This window comes from Hyperolius riggenbachi, chromosome 5, assembly GCF_040937935.1.
Source record: "Hyperolius riggenbachi isolate aHypRig1 chromosome 5, aHypRig1.pri, whole genome shotgun sequence".
NCBI lineage: Eukaryota > Metazoa > Chordata > Amphibia > Anura > Hyperoliidae > Hyperolius > Hyperolius riggenbachi.
The window spans coordinates 117,968,022-117,984,709 of record NC_090650.1 but is presented as its reverse complement, the minus strand read 5'-3'; the positions used below and the strand labels follow the sequence as shown (position 1 = coordinate 117,984,709).

The 16,688-nt window shown below is 41.2% G+C and overlaps 1 protein-coding gene across 6 annotated transcripts in view; it reads left to right on the top strand.

Annotated features, from left to right (window-relative positions):
- The window catches only part of NEK10 (NIMA related kinase 10), a 357,380-nt gene that overhangs the window by 293,639 nt on the left and 47,053 nt on the right, over nucleotides 1–16,688 (top strand). For 5 of the 6 annotated variants that reach the window (XM_068236184.1, XM_068236182.1, XM_068236186.1 and 2 more), the window contains 4 exons: nucleotides 1,580–1,617; nucleotides 1,710–1,850; nucleotides 9,437–9,537; nucleotides 13,831–13,941. In XM_068236184.1, coding sequence (XP_068092285.1) covers nucleotides 1,580–1,617; nucleotides 1,710–1,850; nucleotides 9,437–9,537; nucleotides 13,831–13,941 — 391 coding nt within the window. The remainder of the gene's footprint in view (nucleotides 1–1,579; nucleotides 1,618–1,709; nucleotides 1,851–9,436; nucleotides 9,538–13,830; nucleotides 13,942–16,688) is intronic. The other variant, XM_068236185.1, reaches the window with a different exon arrangement.

The window sequence follows — 16,688 nt, the reverse complement described above, 5'->3', positions numbered from 1 at the left end:
TCTATACTGCTGACATCTTCTAACTTGTTAAATATAACAAAGTGTCCTTCAGTAGTGAAAGTTTCACTTTCAACCAAACAGAGCACCCCTTTGTTGTGAGGGTAATGACAGTTGTAGCAGTCTGTCCTCATGCTAAATATTTTAACTGAGTATCTTAATCAAGACTCTAAGTATTCACAATTGCTCTGTTTTTTTAAATAATATCTGGTCTTAATGAGACTATTTTATTTATGTGAATGAGATACTAAATAAGGTTAATTCTTCTTAGAATAAATACAAGCAGCCATAGAATGAAAGGTTGAAACTGACTGCTAGGAAGCTGAACAGATCTGAGAGAGTCCTTTACTGAGACCCTTTTTTTACATGGATATGCTTAAAGTGGACCTGAACTCGTGCACAGCACACAATGAAAAGTCTTTACTCCACATAAAGCTGCTGAAAAAATTAACTTCTCTGACTCTGTGTTAGAGGCCCAAAGTACCCATGATAATGGGGTTAGTAGGTGATTTTTAATAGATACCTAAAGTGTGGTATGAGAATTGGCATATATTAAGGGGGGTTGGGCAATTTGAGAGGCTTTATAGTAGTGGAAAACATTGGGCTACTGATGTTCCTCCAAGGATTTATACTAATACATAACCTTCCTAGAATTTCTGGGGGTTTTGTAAGCCCAAATAAATTGAAATGTGTTGCTTTCAGCCCATGAAATAGTCGGAAATTCCAACAAACTTAAGTCTCTATGCAGAATTTCCAAGGCAGGGCAGTCATTCCACTTATATAGTGTATTAATATCATTTGTGAGTTTGCTATCCAAGTATGGGATAAAATGTTCTCTATATGGGTGGACGATTCTTAGATCCTGGATATTAGGGATGCTGCAGAACATAATTTCAAATTTTTCAACATTAACATGCAACCCAGACCTTTTGTCAAACAATCAGAGACATTATGATATCATTGGCAAATAGGTCACATTTGAATTCTAAAGACCTGAAGTTGTGGCCATGGATGAAACTGTACTGTAAGGTGCCCATTAACGATGCAATTTTACAGAACGATCAACCTTCTAATCCATCTGATTGGAAAGTTTTAATGATGCCAGTTAACTACAAACAATTGTTTTAATAATTCTTGTTGCGGATTGATTCAATCTGAAATGATCAGATTGATTATATTTTATTCCATTTATGGGCCTTATCAATGCTCTCCAATTGTTTCTTTCTGATTGCAATAATCGGATCAGAAGGTTGGTTGTAAAATTGCATTGTTAATGGGCATGAGACTTATTTGGCTGCAGTTAGGGTCCCGAGAATAGCATTTCTTCTGAAATCTCCCTTTTCCTCTGACTAGCACCACAAAGTCAGCATCAGTGGAAAAAGTGATCTATGTTATGAAGCCTGTTGAGATCTCTAATAATTGGTAACAATAACCTTTGAGATAATCTTAAAAGTAGTGCCTTTGAGCATAGTATGGTATAAATATTTCATGTTTTTTTTGCCATCGCCTTTATTTCACACTTGAGTTTCTTTCTACTCTTTACAACATGTCTTTGAGAAACTATCTGTCTTTACTTTTACAGAGAACATGCGGCAAATACAGGCTCTAAACCAAGACCAGGTATTTTTCAAGTTTTTTGAGTGCAAAAGTCTGAGATTTTCTCTTTCCTAGGAAATAACATCAAACACTGTCTCTCACTTTCTTTTCTTTAGCTTTGCTGCCTATTGATCTTCTTCTGAAAGTTCCTTCACTGGTGTTCAGGTCTCAAACTAGGAAACTAGCGACTTCGTTAGGGACAGGATGGCCTGCACATAGTTTTCCTACTGTGGTGCTTCACAGTCTGAAACATCCTGGTATATTCTTTGAGTCCTTTTTAGTTTGTATACCGCCATTCACTCTTATTTTACTTTAACTGCCGCTGAAAAACAGTACTCTGCCAGACTCAGCAAAAATGAAAAACAAATGCAACAATAATAAAGATATGCATGGCAAAGGGCATAATTATGGTGAATGTACTTTGGGGTTGATTCACTATAACAAATAGTGTGCCTATCATAGTTAACATGCCTTATCATAGTTAATGTGCCTTATCAGAGTCAGCATGCCTTGCCAGAGTTAGCGTGCCTTATCAGAGTACTGTAGCAGCGTGAGCGCTACAAACTTATGCCTGCTAAATGGCAATGACGAGAGCTCCACTCGTCCTGCCCCGAGTCCCTGTGGGACCGATCATTTTAAAGGACATTTTCCCTGCACTTTGATTGGTTTAATAGGCTGCCTGTCATGTTTCCTGTCAAGTGACAGGCAGCCTATTGGACCAATCAAAGTGCGGGAATAATGTCCTCAGGGCAGGACCAGTGGAGCTCTCGTCATTGCCAATTAGCAGGGATACGTTTGTAGCGCTCGCTATGCTACTCTGATAAGGTATGCTAACTCTAATAAGACACATTCATTCTGAGAAGGCGTGTTTACTCTAATAAAGCATGTTAACTCTGATAAGGCACGCTATTTGTTGTAGTGAATCAACCCCTTAGTGCAGGGGTCCCCAACCTCTTTCAGCCTGGGAACCAGTATAAGTAGTATAGTTACCCCAGTAAAGCTACTATAGTTACCCCAGTATAGCTAGTATAGTTACCCCAGTATTGCTAGTATAGTTACCACAGTATAGCTAGTATAGTATAGTTACCCAAGTAAAGCTAGTATAGTTACCCCAGTAAAGCTAGTATAGTTACCCCAGTATAGCTAGTGTAGTTACCCCAGTAAAGCTAGTATAGTTACCCCAGTATAGCTAGTATAGTATAGTTACCCAAGTAAAGCTAGTATAGTTACCCCAGTAAAGCTAGTATAGTTACCCCAGTATAGCTAGTGTAGTTACCCCAGTAAAGCTAGTATAGTTACCCCAGTATAGCTAGTATAGTATAGTTACCCAAGTATATCTAGTATCGTTAACCCATTAAAGCTAGTATATTTACCCCAGTAAAGCTAGTATAGTTACCCCAGTAACTATACCAGTACCCCAGGTCATTAAGAGGTCACCATCTCTCCTTGCCACACCTGTTGCCTGAAGCACCTATTTGCACCCGTATTGCTTTACTGTGCACTTTATCTCTTGGCTGCTTCACTGTATTTAGTAAGGTATTTTTCACATGCTAACTGCTCTTAATTAGGTTTGTTTGGGATTGCACTATTCAAGCACTTTGTGTTTTGTTTGTCATATTTTAGGTAGTAGATTTTTTGATGAAGCACTGTAATTGATGATATATGTTTCACTGTAACTGAGTAATAGCATTTTTTGCACATACTTTCTGCACTTTACATAATACTGAACCTGGCTTCTTACAACCTGGGAGAACTTACTCAACCCCCAGTGTTGATATTACATACTATTGTGTATGGAATGATTATTTATGCAAACGGATATAAAGGCTTGGAGCTTTATGGGATGTTTTATGTGTTTTTAATTATTTGAATGTCCTTTGGGTGCACAATAACTTGTGACTGATCATTGTTTAACCACTTGAGGGCTGCGGTGTTAACCCCCCTTGTGACCAGAACATTTATGACTAAAATGGCCACTGCAGCTTTAAGGCCAAGCTGCAGGGCCGAACAACTCAGCACACGAGTGACCCCCCCCCCTTTTCTCCCCACCAACAGAGCTCTCTGTTGGTGGGGTCTGATCGCCCCCCAGGTGTTTGTTTGTTTGTTTTTTGTCAATATTAACTTTATTGAATTTTTAATAAAATTTTCATTTTTTTTATTTATCTTAGCTCCCTCTCTCCCTCCCTCCCCTGGCCAGCCAATCACTGCGATCGGCTGTGATAGGCTTCAGCCTATCACAGCGGATCGCTTCCCTGTGTCCCAGGGGGACAGCCGTGTCACCTTATGAGCTGGCGGCCGCTTCCTCTCTTATATTCCCTAGTGGCCTCTCTCCTCCATGCAGCATCTTCTATAACAGCAGTGTGTCCCGCGGCTGCTGTAAAGAGGAAGGAAGCGGGACAGTGACTTCCTGTAGCAGCGATACACAACAGGTGTCCCGCCATGGGAAGTGCTGCTGTTATAGAAGATGCTACAAAGAGGAGAGGGGCCACCAGGGAATATAAGAGAGGAAACGGCCACCAGCTCATAAGGTAACAGGAGCGGCGGCTGTGGGGGGAGAGGGGCAAGAGGCCAAACTGCCCACGGACCGGCAGTGGGCCACGGCCCGGTGGTTGGGGACCCCTGCCTTAGTAAGTAGAGGATGAATAAAAAGTATTAGCCCATAATAGTTAATCTGATTCAACCATTCTCTGAAAACTGACAAATGAGAATGGGGATTTAGAACTTTGGTCATGTTAAATTGCATTGGACATCATCATTTGTTAGTTTTGTTGAAGCAGTAATATTTTGGGGGCAAGGAACTATAGGCGCCTGCTCCCCCCACCCCTTGTGCGGAGTAAGCACAGGGAGCGCTGTCATATTTACTTAGTCCACACTGTATCAGGTCTCCTCCTGGCACCCAACAGGTGCTGCATACTGACATCCTGCATGTCATGCCATCAGAAACCTGAAGGTGGCACTGGCAACATAGAGCATGCGGCTTTGGAGAAAAAAAGGAGACCAGATGCAGAGTGGAATAGGTAAATATAAAATTGCTCCATGCCCTTTCTCTGCACAAGAGGAAGGAGGAGGGATGGAGCAGTTCGCCGCTATGGGGGAGAATGGATTGTCCAGCCATGATGCAGGTGGGTAGGAGCACTATGATAATTTTGGTGGGGGCCCCAGGCTGCTGGATGCAGGTAACACTCCAGCACCAACATATTTATTTTCAACATTTTTTTCTTCTTCCCAGCTCCCTAACTGTTGTGTATGAAAACATCTCCATTCCCATTTGCAGCTCTGTATGCCTGCCATGGTAACACAGCTGGAAATGATGTGGCACCCTCTGGCACAACCTGCCCAAGCAGACAGGCAGTGTTGTGCCCATGGTACTCCATGGCATTATTTATATAAATACGATCTCATATTTTCTGTTGTAACGTGTGTAATCCATTATTTAAGTGGTAAAATCTTCACCAGAATTTCCAGTTCTGTTCATCTAACGAGTCTAAACCAAACGCTGATAGGAGACTCCTAAGATGCCTTCTCTATATTGTAAAATGCAGTTTGGGAATCTAGCCCGCTGTTATGTTCTATTAGGAGAGGGCAGAGACACAAACTACTGCTGGGAAATCTTGCCAACAAAGCTCTTAGATACAAAAAGCTAGCAGGAACCGCTGCTCATCTGAAACTGAAATATCACGTTCAACAGAGGACCAAATGTATAAAAACTAGAGGGAAGAAAATAAGAAAATGCTTTTTCTATAACAATAAATTGTGAATCATTATGCGTCGTTTATTTTTTAATCCTGCATTGTAAACTTGTCAGCTTCGGTTTCAGTGATTGTTTTGGGTAGCAGTTTTCCTTTTCAGATGTCATTTTTTTATATTAGTTATAACCAGTTTCAGCAATGAATTTAGTTTGCCTTAATCCATGTCTTCCTGCAAGGTATGCTCCATGTTTCCTTCTTCTCATAGCTTTCCTATTTCCCACCAGTTGCAAATATATACATACATAGAACTGTGGACAAAGCACTAATGAATACGCCGAAACAAATATTGCAGCGCTTTTTGCTAGATCATTATCTAATGTTTTTACCACTACCTTTGATTAATAACTCTAATCTAAATTTAATAAAATAGATGTCTCAGCTAATGTCCTGGGAGGAGGGTCCCAGTCCTTCTTCTCTCTCAGATCCAAGGGTCTCAACTCACATTTTCCTTAATAGCCACTGCCTGCTGCCGTCTTCCCATGCAGGGTAGTGCATTGGATGAAGTATGTTCCCTGCTTTAGCACAGTGTTTCCTCATTGGTGCGTCCAGCCACTGTCACTCTACCCACCCTAGACTTCTTGCATGTAGCATTATATGCAAGAGTTGTCGGCTACAGCGAAGAGAAGACTCAGCATTGGGGCAGGTGACATAACTCTTCTGCTGTACTACTCTGTATGGAAGGTCTGGGCAAAGAATGGTGATATTACTTATTGGGGAAGGGATAGTTACAGCACTTGCTATGGTTTTTATGGGGGAGAATGGTGGCAGCACATGGGAGGAAGGTGGGTTCATGGGAATTTGTTATGATGGGTGGAGACCTGCAGTACCTGCATTGGGAGTTAGTGGCCACACTTATTAAGGGGGAAGAAAATGGTGCCCAACACTTGTTATAGGGAGAGGGATGAAAGGACTTATGGTAGCTCTTGTAATGTGGAGAATATGGGTTATAGTGGCTGCACTTGCTGAAAGGTTTCTTTGGAGCCTCACAGTTTCTAGATTGACCCCTGCCTTTGAATCCCGGGGCAAATCAGTACATAAAACAACCTTTGGGCAAGGCTCCCTAATGAGGAGTAAATTCTGACACTGACTCTGCCAGGAGAAAAGCGCAATGTAAAGGTTATATAACTTGTCTTCTCTTCTCTGAAAGCTGGGAGGTATGAAAAGGGGAGAGAGATAGAGATAGAGAGAGAGAGAGAGAGAGAGAGAGAGAAAGAGAAAGAGAGAGAGAGAGAGAGAGAGAGAGAAGCACCCTCACATTGTTAGATATGATAACCCTGAACCAATGCTTCTATCGGGATTATTAATTCTTCAGGTGTTGAATTGCAATGCCTAAAAATGTCTCAGTTCAGCTTAACAAAAACATGTTGAGTAAAGCCCTAGAGTACATTACTGTTGTTTGATAAGTGTTAGGACAATGCTAATGTCAATAGGGTATATTTTTAGAGATGTCGCGAACCTCCGATTTTTGGTTCGCGAACCCTGTTCGCGAACCTCCACGAAAAGTCGGGTGTGCGAAAAAGTTCGCGAATCGCAATAGACTTCAATGGGGAGGCGAACTTTGAAAAATAGAAAAATTTCTAACGCCTAGAAAAATGATAGAAAACATGTTTCAAAGGCTCTAATACCTGGAGGCAGACATGATTGAGTGAAATACACATCAAATGTCCCAGGCTAACATCTAGGTTTCACACAAACCCCTATTTTAAGCCTCCTCCCTCCACCCTCCTACCGGAGGGAGGAGGGTCTCATCTGCCAGAGAATTAAATAATTTCAAAAGCCAGTTTACATACCATAGCTGAGAATTGAACCCAGGTTTCACTGTGTGGTGGGCAAGTACCTTAACCGCTGTACCATAACATTACTAACTGAAGCTGGCCTAGCATTTACCATTTATGCTCAATCCAACAGAAAAATTAGACAAGATAGCAGCGTTAGGAAGACTTGCCTAAGGTCTCCTACTGAATAGGTGCTGGCTTACTGAACAGATAGAGACAAGATTCAAACCCTGGTCTCCTGTGTCAGAGGCAGAGCCCTTAACCATTACACCATGCAGCCACTGCTTACAGATATGTAGCCAGACATGGCCTTGTCTTTTGTGTTCAACAGTTGTCAAGGGAAAAATTAGACAAGATAGTAGTGTTAGGAAGACTTGCCTAAGGTCTCCTACTGAATAGGTGCTGGCTTACTGAACAGACAGAGACAAGATTCAAACCCTGGTCTCCTGTGTCAGAGGCAGAGCCCTTAACCATTACACTATGCAGCCACTGCTTACAGATATGTAGCCAGACATGACCTTGTCTTTTGTGTTCAACAGTTGTCAAGAGAAAAATTAGACAAGATAGCAGTGTTAGAAAGACTTGCCTAAGGTCTCCTACTGAATAGGTGCTGGCTTACTGAACAGACAGAGACGAGATTTGAACTCTGGTCTCCTGTGTCACAGTCTCTCTCTCTCTCTCTCTCTCTAGTAGGGATGGTCACCGCTTTCCGCAGAATTGTATTTTTGACCATAAATGGATTGAGCGTAAATAGTACATGCTAGGCTGGCTTCAGCATGTAGTGTTGGTGAGAGAGAGAGAGAGAGAGAGAGAGAGAGAGAGAGAGAGAGAGAGATGAATCTACCTGGCTATCTGGGGTTTTCTTTGGACAACTGTTGAACACAAAAGACAAGGCCATGTCTGGCTACATATCTGTAATCAGTGGCTGCATGGTGTAATGGTTAAGGGCTCTGCCTCTGACACAGGAGGCCAGAGTTCAAATCTCGTCTCTGTCTGTTCAGTAAGCCAGCACCTATTCAGTAGGAGACCTTAGGCAAGTCTTCCTAACACTGCTATCTTGTCTAATTTTTCTCTTGACAACTGTTGAACACAAAAGACAAGGCCATGTCTGGCTACATATCCGTAGGCAGTGGCTGCATGGTGTAATGGTTAAGGGCTCTGCCTCTGACACAGGAGACCAGGGTTCGAATCTTGTCCCTGTCTGTTCAGTAAGCCAGCACCTATTCAGTAAGAGACCTTAGGCAAGTCTTCCTAACGCTGCTATCTTGTCTATTTTTTCTTTTGGATTGAGCATGAATGGTAATTGCTAGGCCAGCTTCAGTTAGTACTGTTGTGGTACAGCGGTTAAGGTACTTGCCCACCACACAGTGAGACCTTGGTTCAATTCTCAGCTATGGTATGTAAACTGGCTTTTGAAATAATATAATTCTCTGGCAGATGAGACCCTCCGGAAGAAGGGAGGAGGCAGGAGGCCACAAGAGCCTAATTAAAATCTCCCTAGCAGAGTGTGTAGCCGCTGTCCCATAACTAATTAGAATAGGCAGGTGAGTGAGTCAAATGGCTCAAGGACCTTGCCTTGTATAGGGGGGGGGTCCACCAGTGAGTGCAGTCTGATTGGCAATAATGTGTCTGCTGACTGTGATGTAGAGGGTCAAAGTTTTGCTCCATAGAGCATTATGGGGCGAATCGAACTTCCGGGAAAGTTCGCGTTTGGTAGGCGAACGGGAACCACCGAAGATCGCCTGGAACCGTTCGCCGGCGAACCGTTCGGGACATCTCTATATATTTTTAGTGCACTTTTTAAATTTTAGTTCTAGGATTGTATTTTATTATCTTAGCTTTGGATGTTGTAGTGAGGCTTTATTTATATATTAAAGGAACAAACCTCCATGCTCGACCCAAGGATAAGTGCTATATCTCTTGAGTAGAAAAAACAACCACCAGTGTTACCTAGGTAATGGGTATGTTACCAGAGTACTGCGCGGTATGCTACATGCATAGGGCATGGTACCCCGGTTAATGTATGTATTACCTAGGTAATATGGATTGAGTTAATTGTGCAATGTGCACTACTTACTGTCGGGATTACCAGTAAAATTGCAATGTGCTTTCTGCGCACCATTTTTATAGTGTGTCTCTTTGCCTATTTATTTAACAGGAATGCTTCTGGATATCCCTGCGGAGTGCTTTGGTCTGACTTTGAGTATTAATGTTTGTTAATATAGTTTAGTAATAAAGAATTTTACAAATAATTCTCTTTTAAATTACTTTGACTATTTACTGATGCTTACTGCAGTATGATTTCTTCGTTTTTTCTAGCGTCTGCAGGCATTTCCGTATCACAGAGGAAAGTGCGACAGATCAGTGATCCTATTCAACAAATTTTAATCCAGCTTCACAAAATTATTTACATCACTCAGGTATATTTATCTGCTACTCTTCTGATACCTGTATGGCATTAAATATTTGTATCAAAAACAAACTTTGTTGTGGCTGCTTAAACTCAGTACAGAATATGCGGATATTAAAGCAGTTTAGAGTGCAGCATCCATTCAGACCTACGGTAGTCTTTAACCAATAGCCATCGGCAGTACATCTCTGCCCAGCAGCAGTACTGTTCCTATTCCAGGGGAGTAGATACTCGTCTCTGGCTTTTAATGTGTGGTGAACGCGCACCCTTGCTCGCCCCTGTGACCGGCAGTTACAGGACAGATTGGCGAATGGAAACATGTTCCCATTCACCAATCTAAGTGCCAGATTTATGAACAAATCTCTGCTGTAACGAACAGCAGAGGATATTCATTGAAAAAATGTAAAATACAAACAACTTTTGCTTTCATTTTGCCTTCGAAAGATGTGATTCAGCGTTCTAGGCAGGATGGCACCATCTAGTAAACAATATAATAGTGAACTAAACTATTATATTTCTCCACTAAAAAAAACCCTACACATTTAAATAAAAATACAGTTAACCCTTTTCTGACCCCATAGTTTTTAAAAAAATAAATAAATAAAAAACATGTAAAAAATGCCAAAGTGATGGAATTTAAAAGAGAATAAATTGTTATGTTAGAGGCTTTTTATATATGTATGCCATAAGGATATGCTACTGTTATTTTTGTAAATAAAGGGCTTGTAATTATTGATCGGGTACAGTGAAAAAGCAAAAAAATAAAATACAGCTTTAATTCCAAGTAAAATATTGTCACCATACATTGTGCTAGGGACATCATTTAAATGTTGTAATAACCAGGACAAATTGGCAAATAAAATGTGTGGATTTTACGTACAGTCGCACGTTTTATTTTAAAACTATTTTCCCTGAAAACTGAGAAATAATGTTTTTTCTTTTTTCAAATTTGTTCTTCTTTTTCCCACTAAAATGCCTATAAAATAAAATAATTGTTAGTCAAATGTACCACCCAAAGAAAGCCTATTTTGTGGCAAAAAAAAACAATGTATAGATCATGTTGGTGTGATAAGTAGTGATAATGTTATTGGTGAATTAATGGGAGGAGCACTGAAATGTGAAAATTGCTGTGGGCTGTGGTCCATAAGGGGAAAAAAACCCTTAGTGGTGAAGTGGCTAAGCACTTCTATTTCTGGAACAGAACTTTTCACATACAATACTAAATACTGTAGACTAACATTGCTCAAAGTCCTGTGCAGGATTGTTAATAAGCAGATACAGCTGCTGCCAGTTTACTCTGGTTCCAACATTTTCTTGAAATAATTTACTTCTCCCTTATGCAAGCAGAGAAGAGGTCAGAAATGACTTGTCTAAAACTGACAATCGTTTCAGATAAAAGGGTGAGATAACTGCAGGGAAAACATTTTTTTGCAGGACTTTCCAAAGATGAAAATGATGACATCAGTTAGCAGCTCTCACTCAACAGGCAGCAGGAAGTTACTATAGGAAAGAAGTAGCCACTAGCCAGCAACTTTCTGGTGGAGTTTGGTGGGTTTGGATTGGTGGATTTGAAGGAAAGTGGGAAGCAAAAGGTCTGTGCCTGTAGGCTCCTCAGCTGTAGATCAGGCCCTGTTAAATTGATACTGAAAATGCAGAATGGAATCACAAGACTCTTCAGCTTAGTATGACTTTTACAAAAGAATGACAGGTCTCCTCCACTTCCATAGACTCAGGATATGTGTAGTGTGCAGAGGCTATCACTTTCTTAACTTGGTACTCTGATCAAGCTGATCAAAAGTACCATGTTATCGTAAGAGAACAAAGGCGCCAGCAGGATAAAAGGTAATACAAATTTTAAAATTTGCTGGGAGGCAGTGGTGGACTTGCCTCCGGAAAGCAGACTCAAAATACTGTCTGAATTAAACAAATACATTTATTATTGGTACCCCATCTTTTGGAGTACCAATAATACATTTATTTGTTTAATTCAGACAGTATTTTGAGTCTGCTTTCCGGAGGTAAGTCCACCACTGCCTCCAAGCAAATTTTAAAATTTTTATTACCTTTTATCCTGCTGGCGCCTCTGTTCTCTTACGATAATACTGTGTCCACCCCTGGTGGAGGGGTGATCTACCCCTACTTTCCTGATCTACAGAGAGCGACATCTTAGGCCTGGAACCCACTGAAATCAGCAAACGCAAAACGCAACCGTGCGTAGCGTTTTGCGTTTTGCGTTTTTATCCTGATTGGTCCTGTGAATTATTTTTAATTTTGTTGCAGTGTGCTGAACCGCAAAACGCTAGCAAAACCGCTCAGTTTAGGTTTTGCTGAGCGTTTCTGCTAGCATTTCAATACTTTACATTGAAGCGCTAACGCTCCCAAAATGCTGCAGGTCCTGCGTTTGCGTTTCTGGGAAACGCAAACGCTCCTGTGGAAGTTGCCCCATCCATTAACATTAGCCCAGCGTTTTGGCAAACTGCTAGCGTATCGCAGTGCTGCCAAAACGCTGCCAAAAGCGCTCCTGTGGGTTCCAGCCCTAAATCCTGAGTGAGGACAGGTCTAATCTCCTCACCTGCATCTACAGTGGTTGCCTAAGAGGTAACCCATGTTTGTGAGTATATTCATCTCACACTTACATTTATCCACGGTTTCCAATACATACTACACTATATTGGGCTCTCTGTGTTTCTTATTTATAAAAGTACCATGTGATAAGTTATGGCACAACATCAACAAGGTAATTCATAATATTTTGTTATTGCACTTGTAAGTAATCCCCCATGTTATCCAATTATTACTGTTCAGAGACTGGCTTGAAAGTGTATATACTTCCTTCATCAACAGGATTGCATGTATTGTCCCTAGGTATTGTACAGCAGCACGCAATGATTCTGCTTAGCAGATTGTCAGCAACTCAACAAAAAACTGTGGCAGCACACAATATAATATATTTATTTTCATTTCATGTAGTACAATACAATTTTTCTGGTTGATTGTAAAATTTGAAAAATCTGACCAATGTATAACAAATGTATATTCATTTTCTCCCTAATTATGAAAAAAGTGATTGAAAACTGAAAAAAAATTGCTTGGGTCTGCTTTAGTCTGCACCTGAGTACCTGGAATTACTTTTTTTTTAAATGAACCTTCCCATAAGGGAGGTTCGTCATAGAGTGTGCTTTTGCAGGAGTGAGAGTTGGGGTGAGCATCATTAATTACCTAGGGCAGCCTTTCTCAACCTTTTTACCTTGGAGGAACCCTGTAAATAACTTTTTGGATCTCAAGGAACCCCTGCAAACAATTTTTTGGTCTCAAGGAACCCTTACATTTATTTTTCAGGAGGCATGGTCTTTAAGTAGGTTAGGCTGCTAATTTCACTATTGCTTATTACACTGCCACTTATACTGTCTCCTGACCCCCCAATTTAGTGCTTCTTGTTACAGTACCACCTATTATAGTGTGATCTATTACACTTCCCCCATGATGGGGTAAAATGCTAAGGAACCCCTGCAGAGTCCTCAAGGAACCCTGGGGTTCCAGGGAACCCTGGCTGAGAAAGCCTGACCTAGGGAGTGCTGCTCCTTTGGCCCCCTGTCCTCATGGGATCTGTTTCTGTATGGCAGCTGTGCTGCATTTACAAGGTCCAGTGAAGGCGTGCACATGTGTGCCCCACAGTGCATGCCAGAAGATGTAGTCTATTCCCAACCATGGACTGCATCTCCCGGTATGCATTGCGGCATGCGCATAACTTTGCAAGGAACTTGATAATGCAGCTGAAAGTAAACCAAGTAAACGACAGTTTGCTTTTTCTAAACCATAGGAACTGTAGAGCAAAGAGGCTCAGGGAAACCATGAAACCATTTTCTGTGCTATCTGGCATTTTCACAAGGTTATATGGTCACTTTAGTTATATGTTGTCTTGTTAAGTATGAAAAAATTACCCAGGGAGATTCTATTCTAAATAGCGGCTAAATATTAGCATTGTGACCTTCTGTACCTTAATTTAATGCTAATGAGTAGCCTAAGCTGGCCAGAATCCATTCAGTGCTGAGAAATAAAACAACCCAGTGACCTTTCTCTTCACCGGATGCTCTGACCCTCAGATGAACCTCTGCCAGGGCAAACCGTACTGTTATGGTTTATCTGGTATTTATGTTTGTTATAGCATAATTTAGTGTGTGTTGAAACTTTATGGTAGTTGTTGCCAGTATATTTCTGCTGATACTATCAGAAGACATTGCAGACCATTAAAAACATAACAGCATTTTCGAAACATATTCTCATTTTCATTGTGTTTCTGTAGCTCCCTCCAGCACTGCATGATAACCTGAAGAGAAGGCTTGTTGAACGCTACAAGAAATCACTTTTCAGTCTCCAGAGCAATCCTTGTAACCTGAAAGCCGAGATCCAAAAGGTAAAACTGTTCTATTTGTCTTTTATATGAACTGTTATTTTCTCTTTCCACAGACTTGTTCCCTTCAAAGCAGGCCCAGCACGGTAAAAGTATGGGCACTGTCATGGCTTTCAAACTGTTTGACTGTTTGGCATGCTCCTTCTTCTGTTTCACTGTTAAGTGCAGATGATGCATAAGACGCTACCAAAGCTATATTTTACAATAATAATTAAATATTACAGTGCTGACCATCTCTACAAACACTCAAGTGTTCTATAATCCAAAACGGTCCCTTAGCAGAAAAGGGAAGCTTACCAGCCACTGACAACCCAAACTATAAGGTTGTCAGTGAGCACTGTAATCAAGGTGCTGTTTGGACAATTCTGGGTAAGCAAATGTCAAGCTGGTATCAGACAATCCAAATACATAGGTAGTTCAATTTAAATTTGTTTGATGCTTTATCAATAGTTTAATGTCGCCAGGGACGTTCTCAGTCTCCTCTTCCCTGCACACAATTACTCCACAAATAAACAGGTAGAAACAAGATATGTGTACGTTAAATTAAAATAAACTGATGGAATTAACAATTGTATCTATCCTCCTACTCCTAAAATGACTGCACTGCACATGCTCAGAATGATCCTGGCAAGGGGAGTGCAGTGTGCGAGCCCACACATGCGCAGAACTTGCCGGCCGTGGCCAGGTCGCTGGCCCTTACGAGGCTGACAGGGGGACCTTGGAGGAAGATGAAACTACAGTGTGACTTCTAGGGGCAGGAAGAAGCCCCAGGCTAGTAAAGCTTTACACAACTGGCTCACCTCAGATGTCCTTTAAGTGCACCCTGTTTATTCAAATAAAATATAGTACATCACCATGAAGATGTTGTAAATTCTAAACCAAAGTAGATCAACCTACATAAGGGGTCTCATAACACAGGGTTCCCCGATCTATACAACGTGCTCTTATTGCATTCCAGGGTTCTGGAGGTGTGTTTAGCTTCTAAGGGTACAATGGTTAATTTGCATATATTCAGCAGTGGTGCTCTGGGAGACATCTCGAGCTCACTCCAACCTGAATTATCGCAAATTCTTTCTGTTTTAGGAAAGCAATTTTTTGTTTTTCTTAACATCTTAGTAAGGGGGCTTTTAGGACCATTGTAGTCCCTTACACACTCCAATGAGTTCTGGGTCACCATGAGCTTGCTGGTTAGTCTGTACCTCTTATTGTTTAAAATGAGGTGCAGTTGGTATTCTCCCCATCTGGGTTTGCTTCCCAGCGTGGTCCTATGGAAAGAGGCTGGATTCCAAAGAAATGCCTTTAGCTTTACTTTATGCCATCCCCAGTATATAACCCCTATATTGGAGGGATAACCATATGGCTATTGTGCTGTATTGGTGCTTATTGTACTATATAGCTTGTTTTTTTGCATGACTGACTACCTAGAATTGTCTAATTACAGAGGGATAACAGGACGTTGATGATACTGCTCACTGACAACCTTATAATTTGGGTAGTCAGTGACTGGTGAGCCAATCAGGTGATTGTAGAGATGATCAGTTCTGGAATATTTGATAACTGATTAACTGTACATACTTGGATGTGTGGATTCCAGCACCTATCTAGCTGTAATTTTTGTTTGTGAAGTGGGCACAAGTGATCCTGTAATTATATCATACTTGATGAATATTCATGGTTAGTGCTTAATTTTTTTTTAATTCCACTGAATGCTTCTCCTCCATCATCGGAAATAAGATGCACACCCCCTTATATTTTGTTTTTTTTTAAGATTCTTTATTTTCCATAAAAATGCATAAACAGAGGAAAAACATACTGTTTCATTCAGTCACAGACAAAAATAGCAATAAACGGCAGATATCCAGGTCTGCCCAAAACTTAACAATATATGCTCAAAAGCAACAGAAAGTACCGTACATTTCAGCAAAGTTTAGCTCAATAGAAATATGAGACACCAGCTACAAAAAACACACATGGCTGCCCCCCCATGTGCATCTCCCTATGACTCCTGCCGCTCCCCACTCTCACTGGGTATGGGCAGTCAAGAAAGTCGAGGTCCCCAGAGCCCAGTGGGATTATACATCCAGGATCCTCAAACAGAAGTTCCCGTAAGCGAAGCCAAAGAAGTTATAATACTTAACAGATGATACTGCGCTCAGTGTCCTTATATTCACAGGTCTCCAGGCAGCACGCTATAAGTGAGAGTCTCTTCCCAATACATATTACAGCAATGATAGCAGCGCCAGCAGAGTCTCCTATGCACAGATCCTGGCTCCTAAATGCAAGCAGACAACAGGAGGGGGTTCCTCATAGTGAATACCACTTAAACACCTCACCCCTGTGCTCAAAAGGTGGCTGAAGTGATAAGGCTGTCACCAAATAGAAAAGGGGGATAACACACTTTCCCCCCGTTTTCCCCTGCTCACCAGATCAACGTCTTGTTATAGGCATATCAAGTCCCATGCAACAGAGTCTGATAAACTGCAATGAGAACAGCTTCTCATAGCGTAAAAAAGTTTTTAATACAAAGCCAATGGCCCCAATAAAAATACACGTACATAAAAACCACTTGTCGTAAAACATATAGTTACAAATCGTAGCTCCGGTCGCCTCCTGCACGTCCCCGGCTCAGTTCCTGTATACAGCGTAGCGTGCGTGCGTCCTCCCAAGCTCCGCCTTCATCAACTCTCGGTCAAAAATACCCCCTTATATTTTGAAAAAAATAAATATATATATATATTAGCTTTTCATAG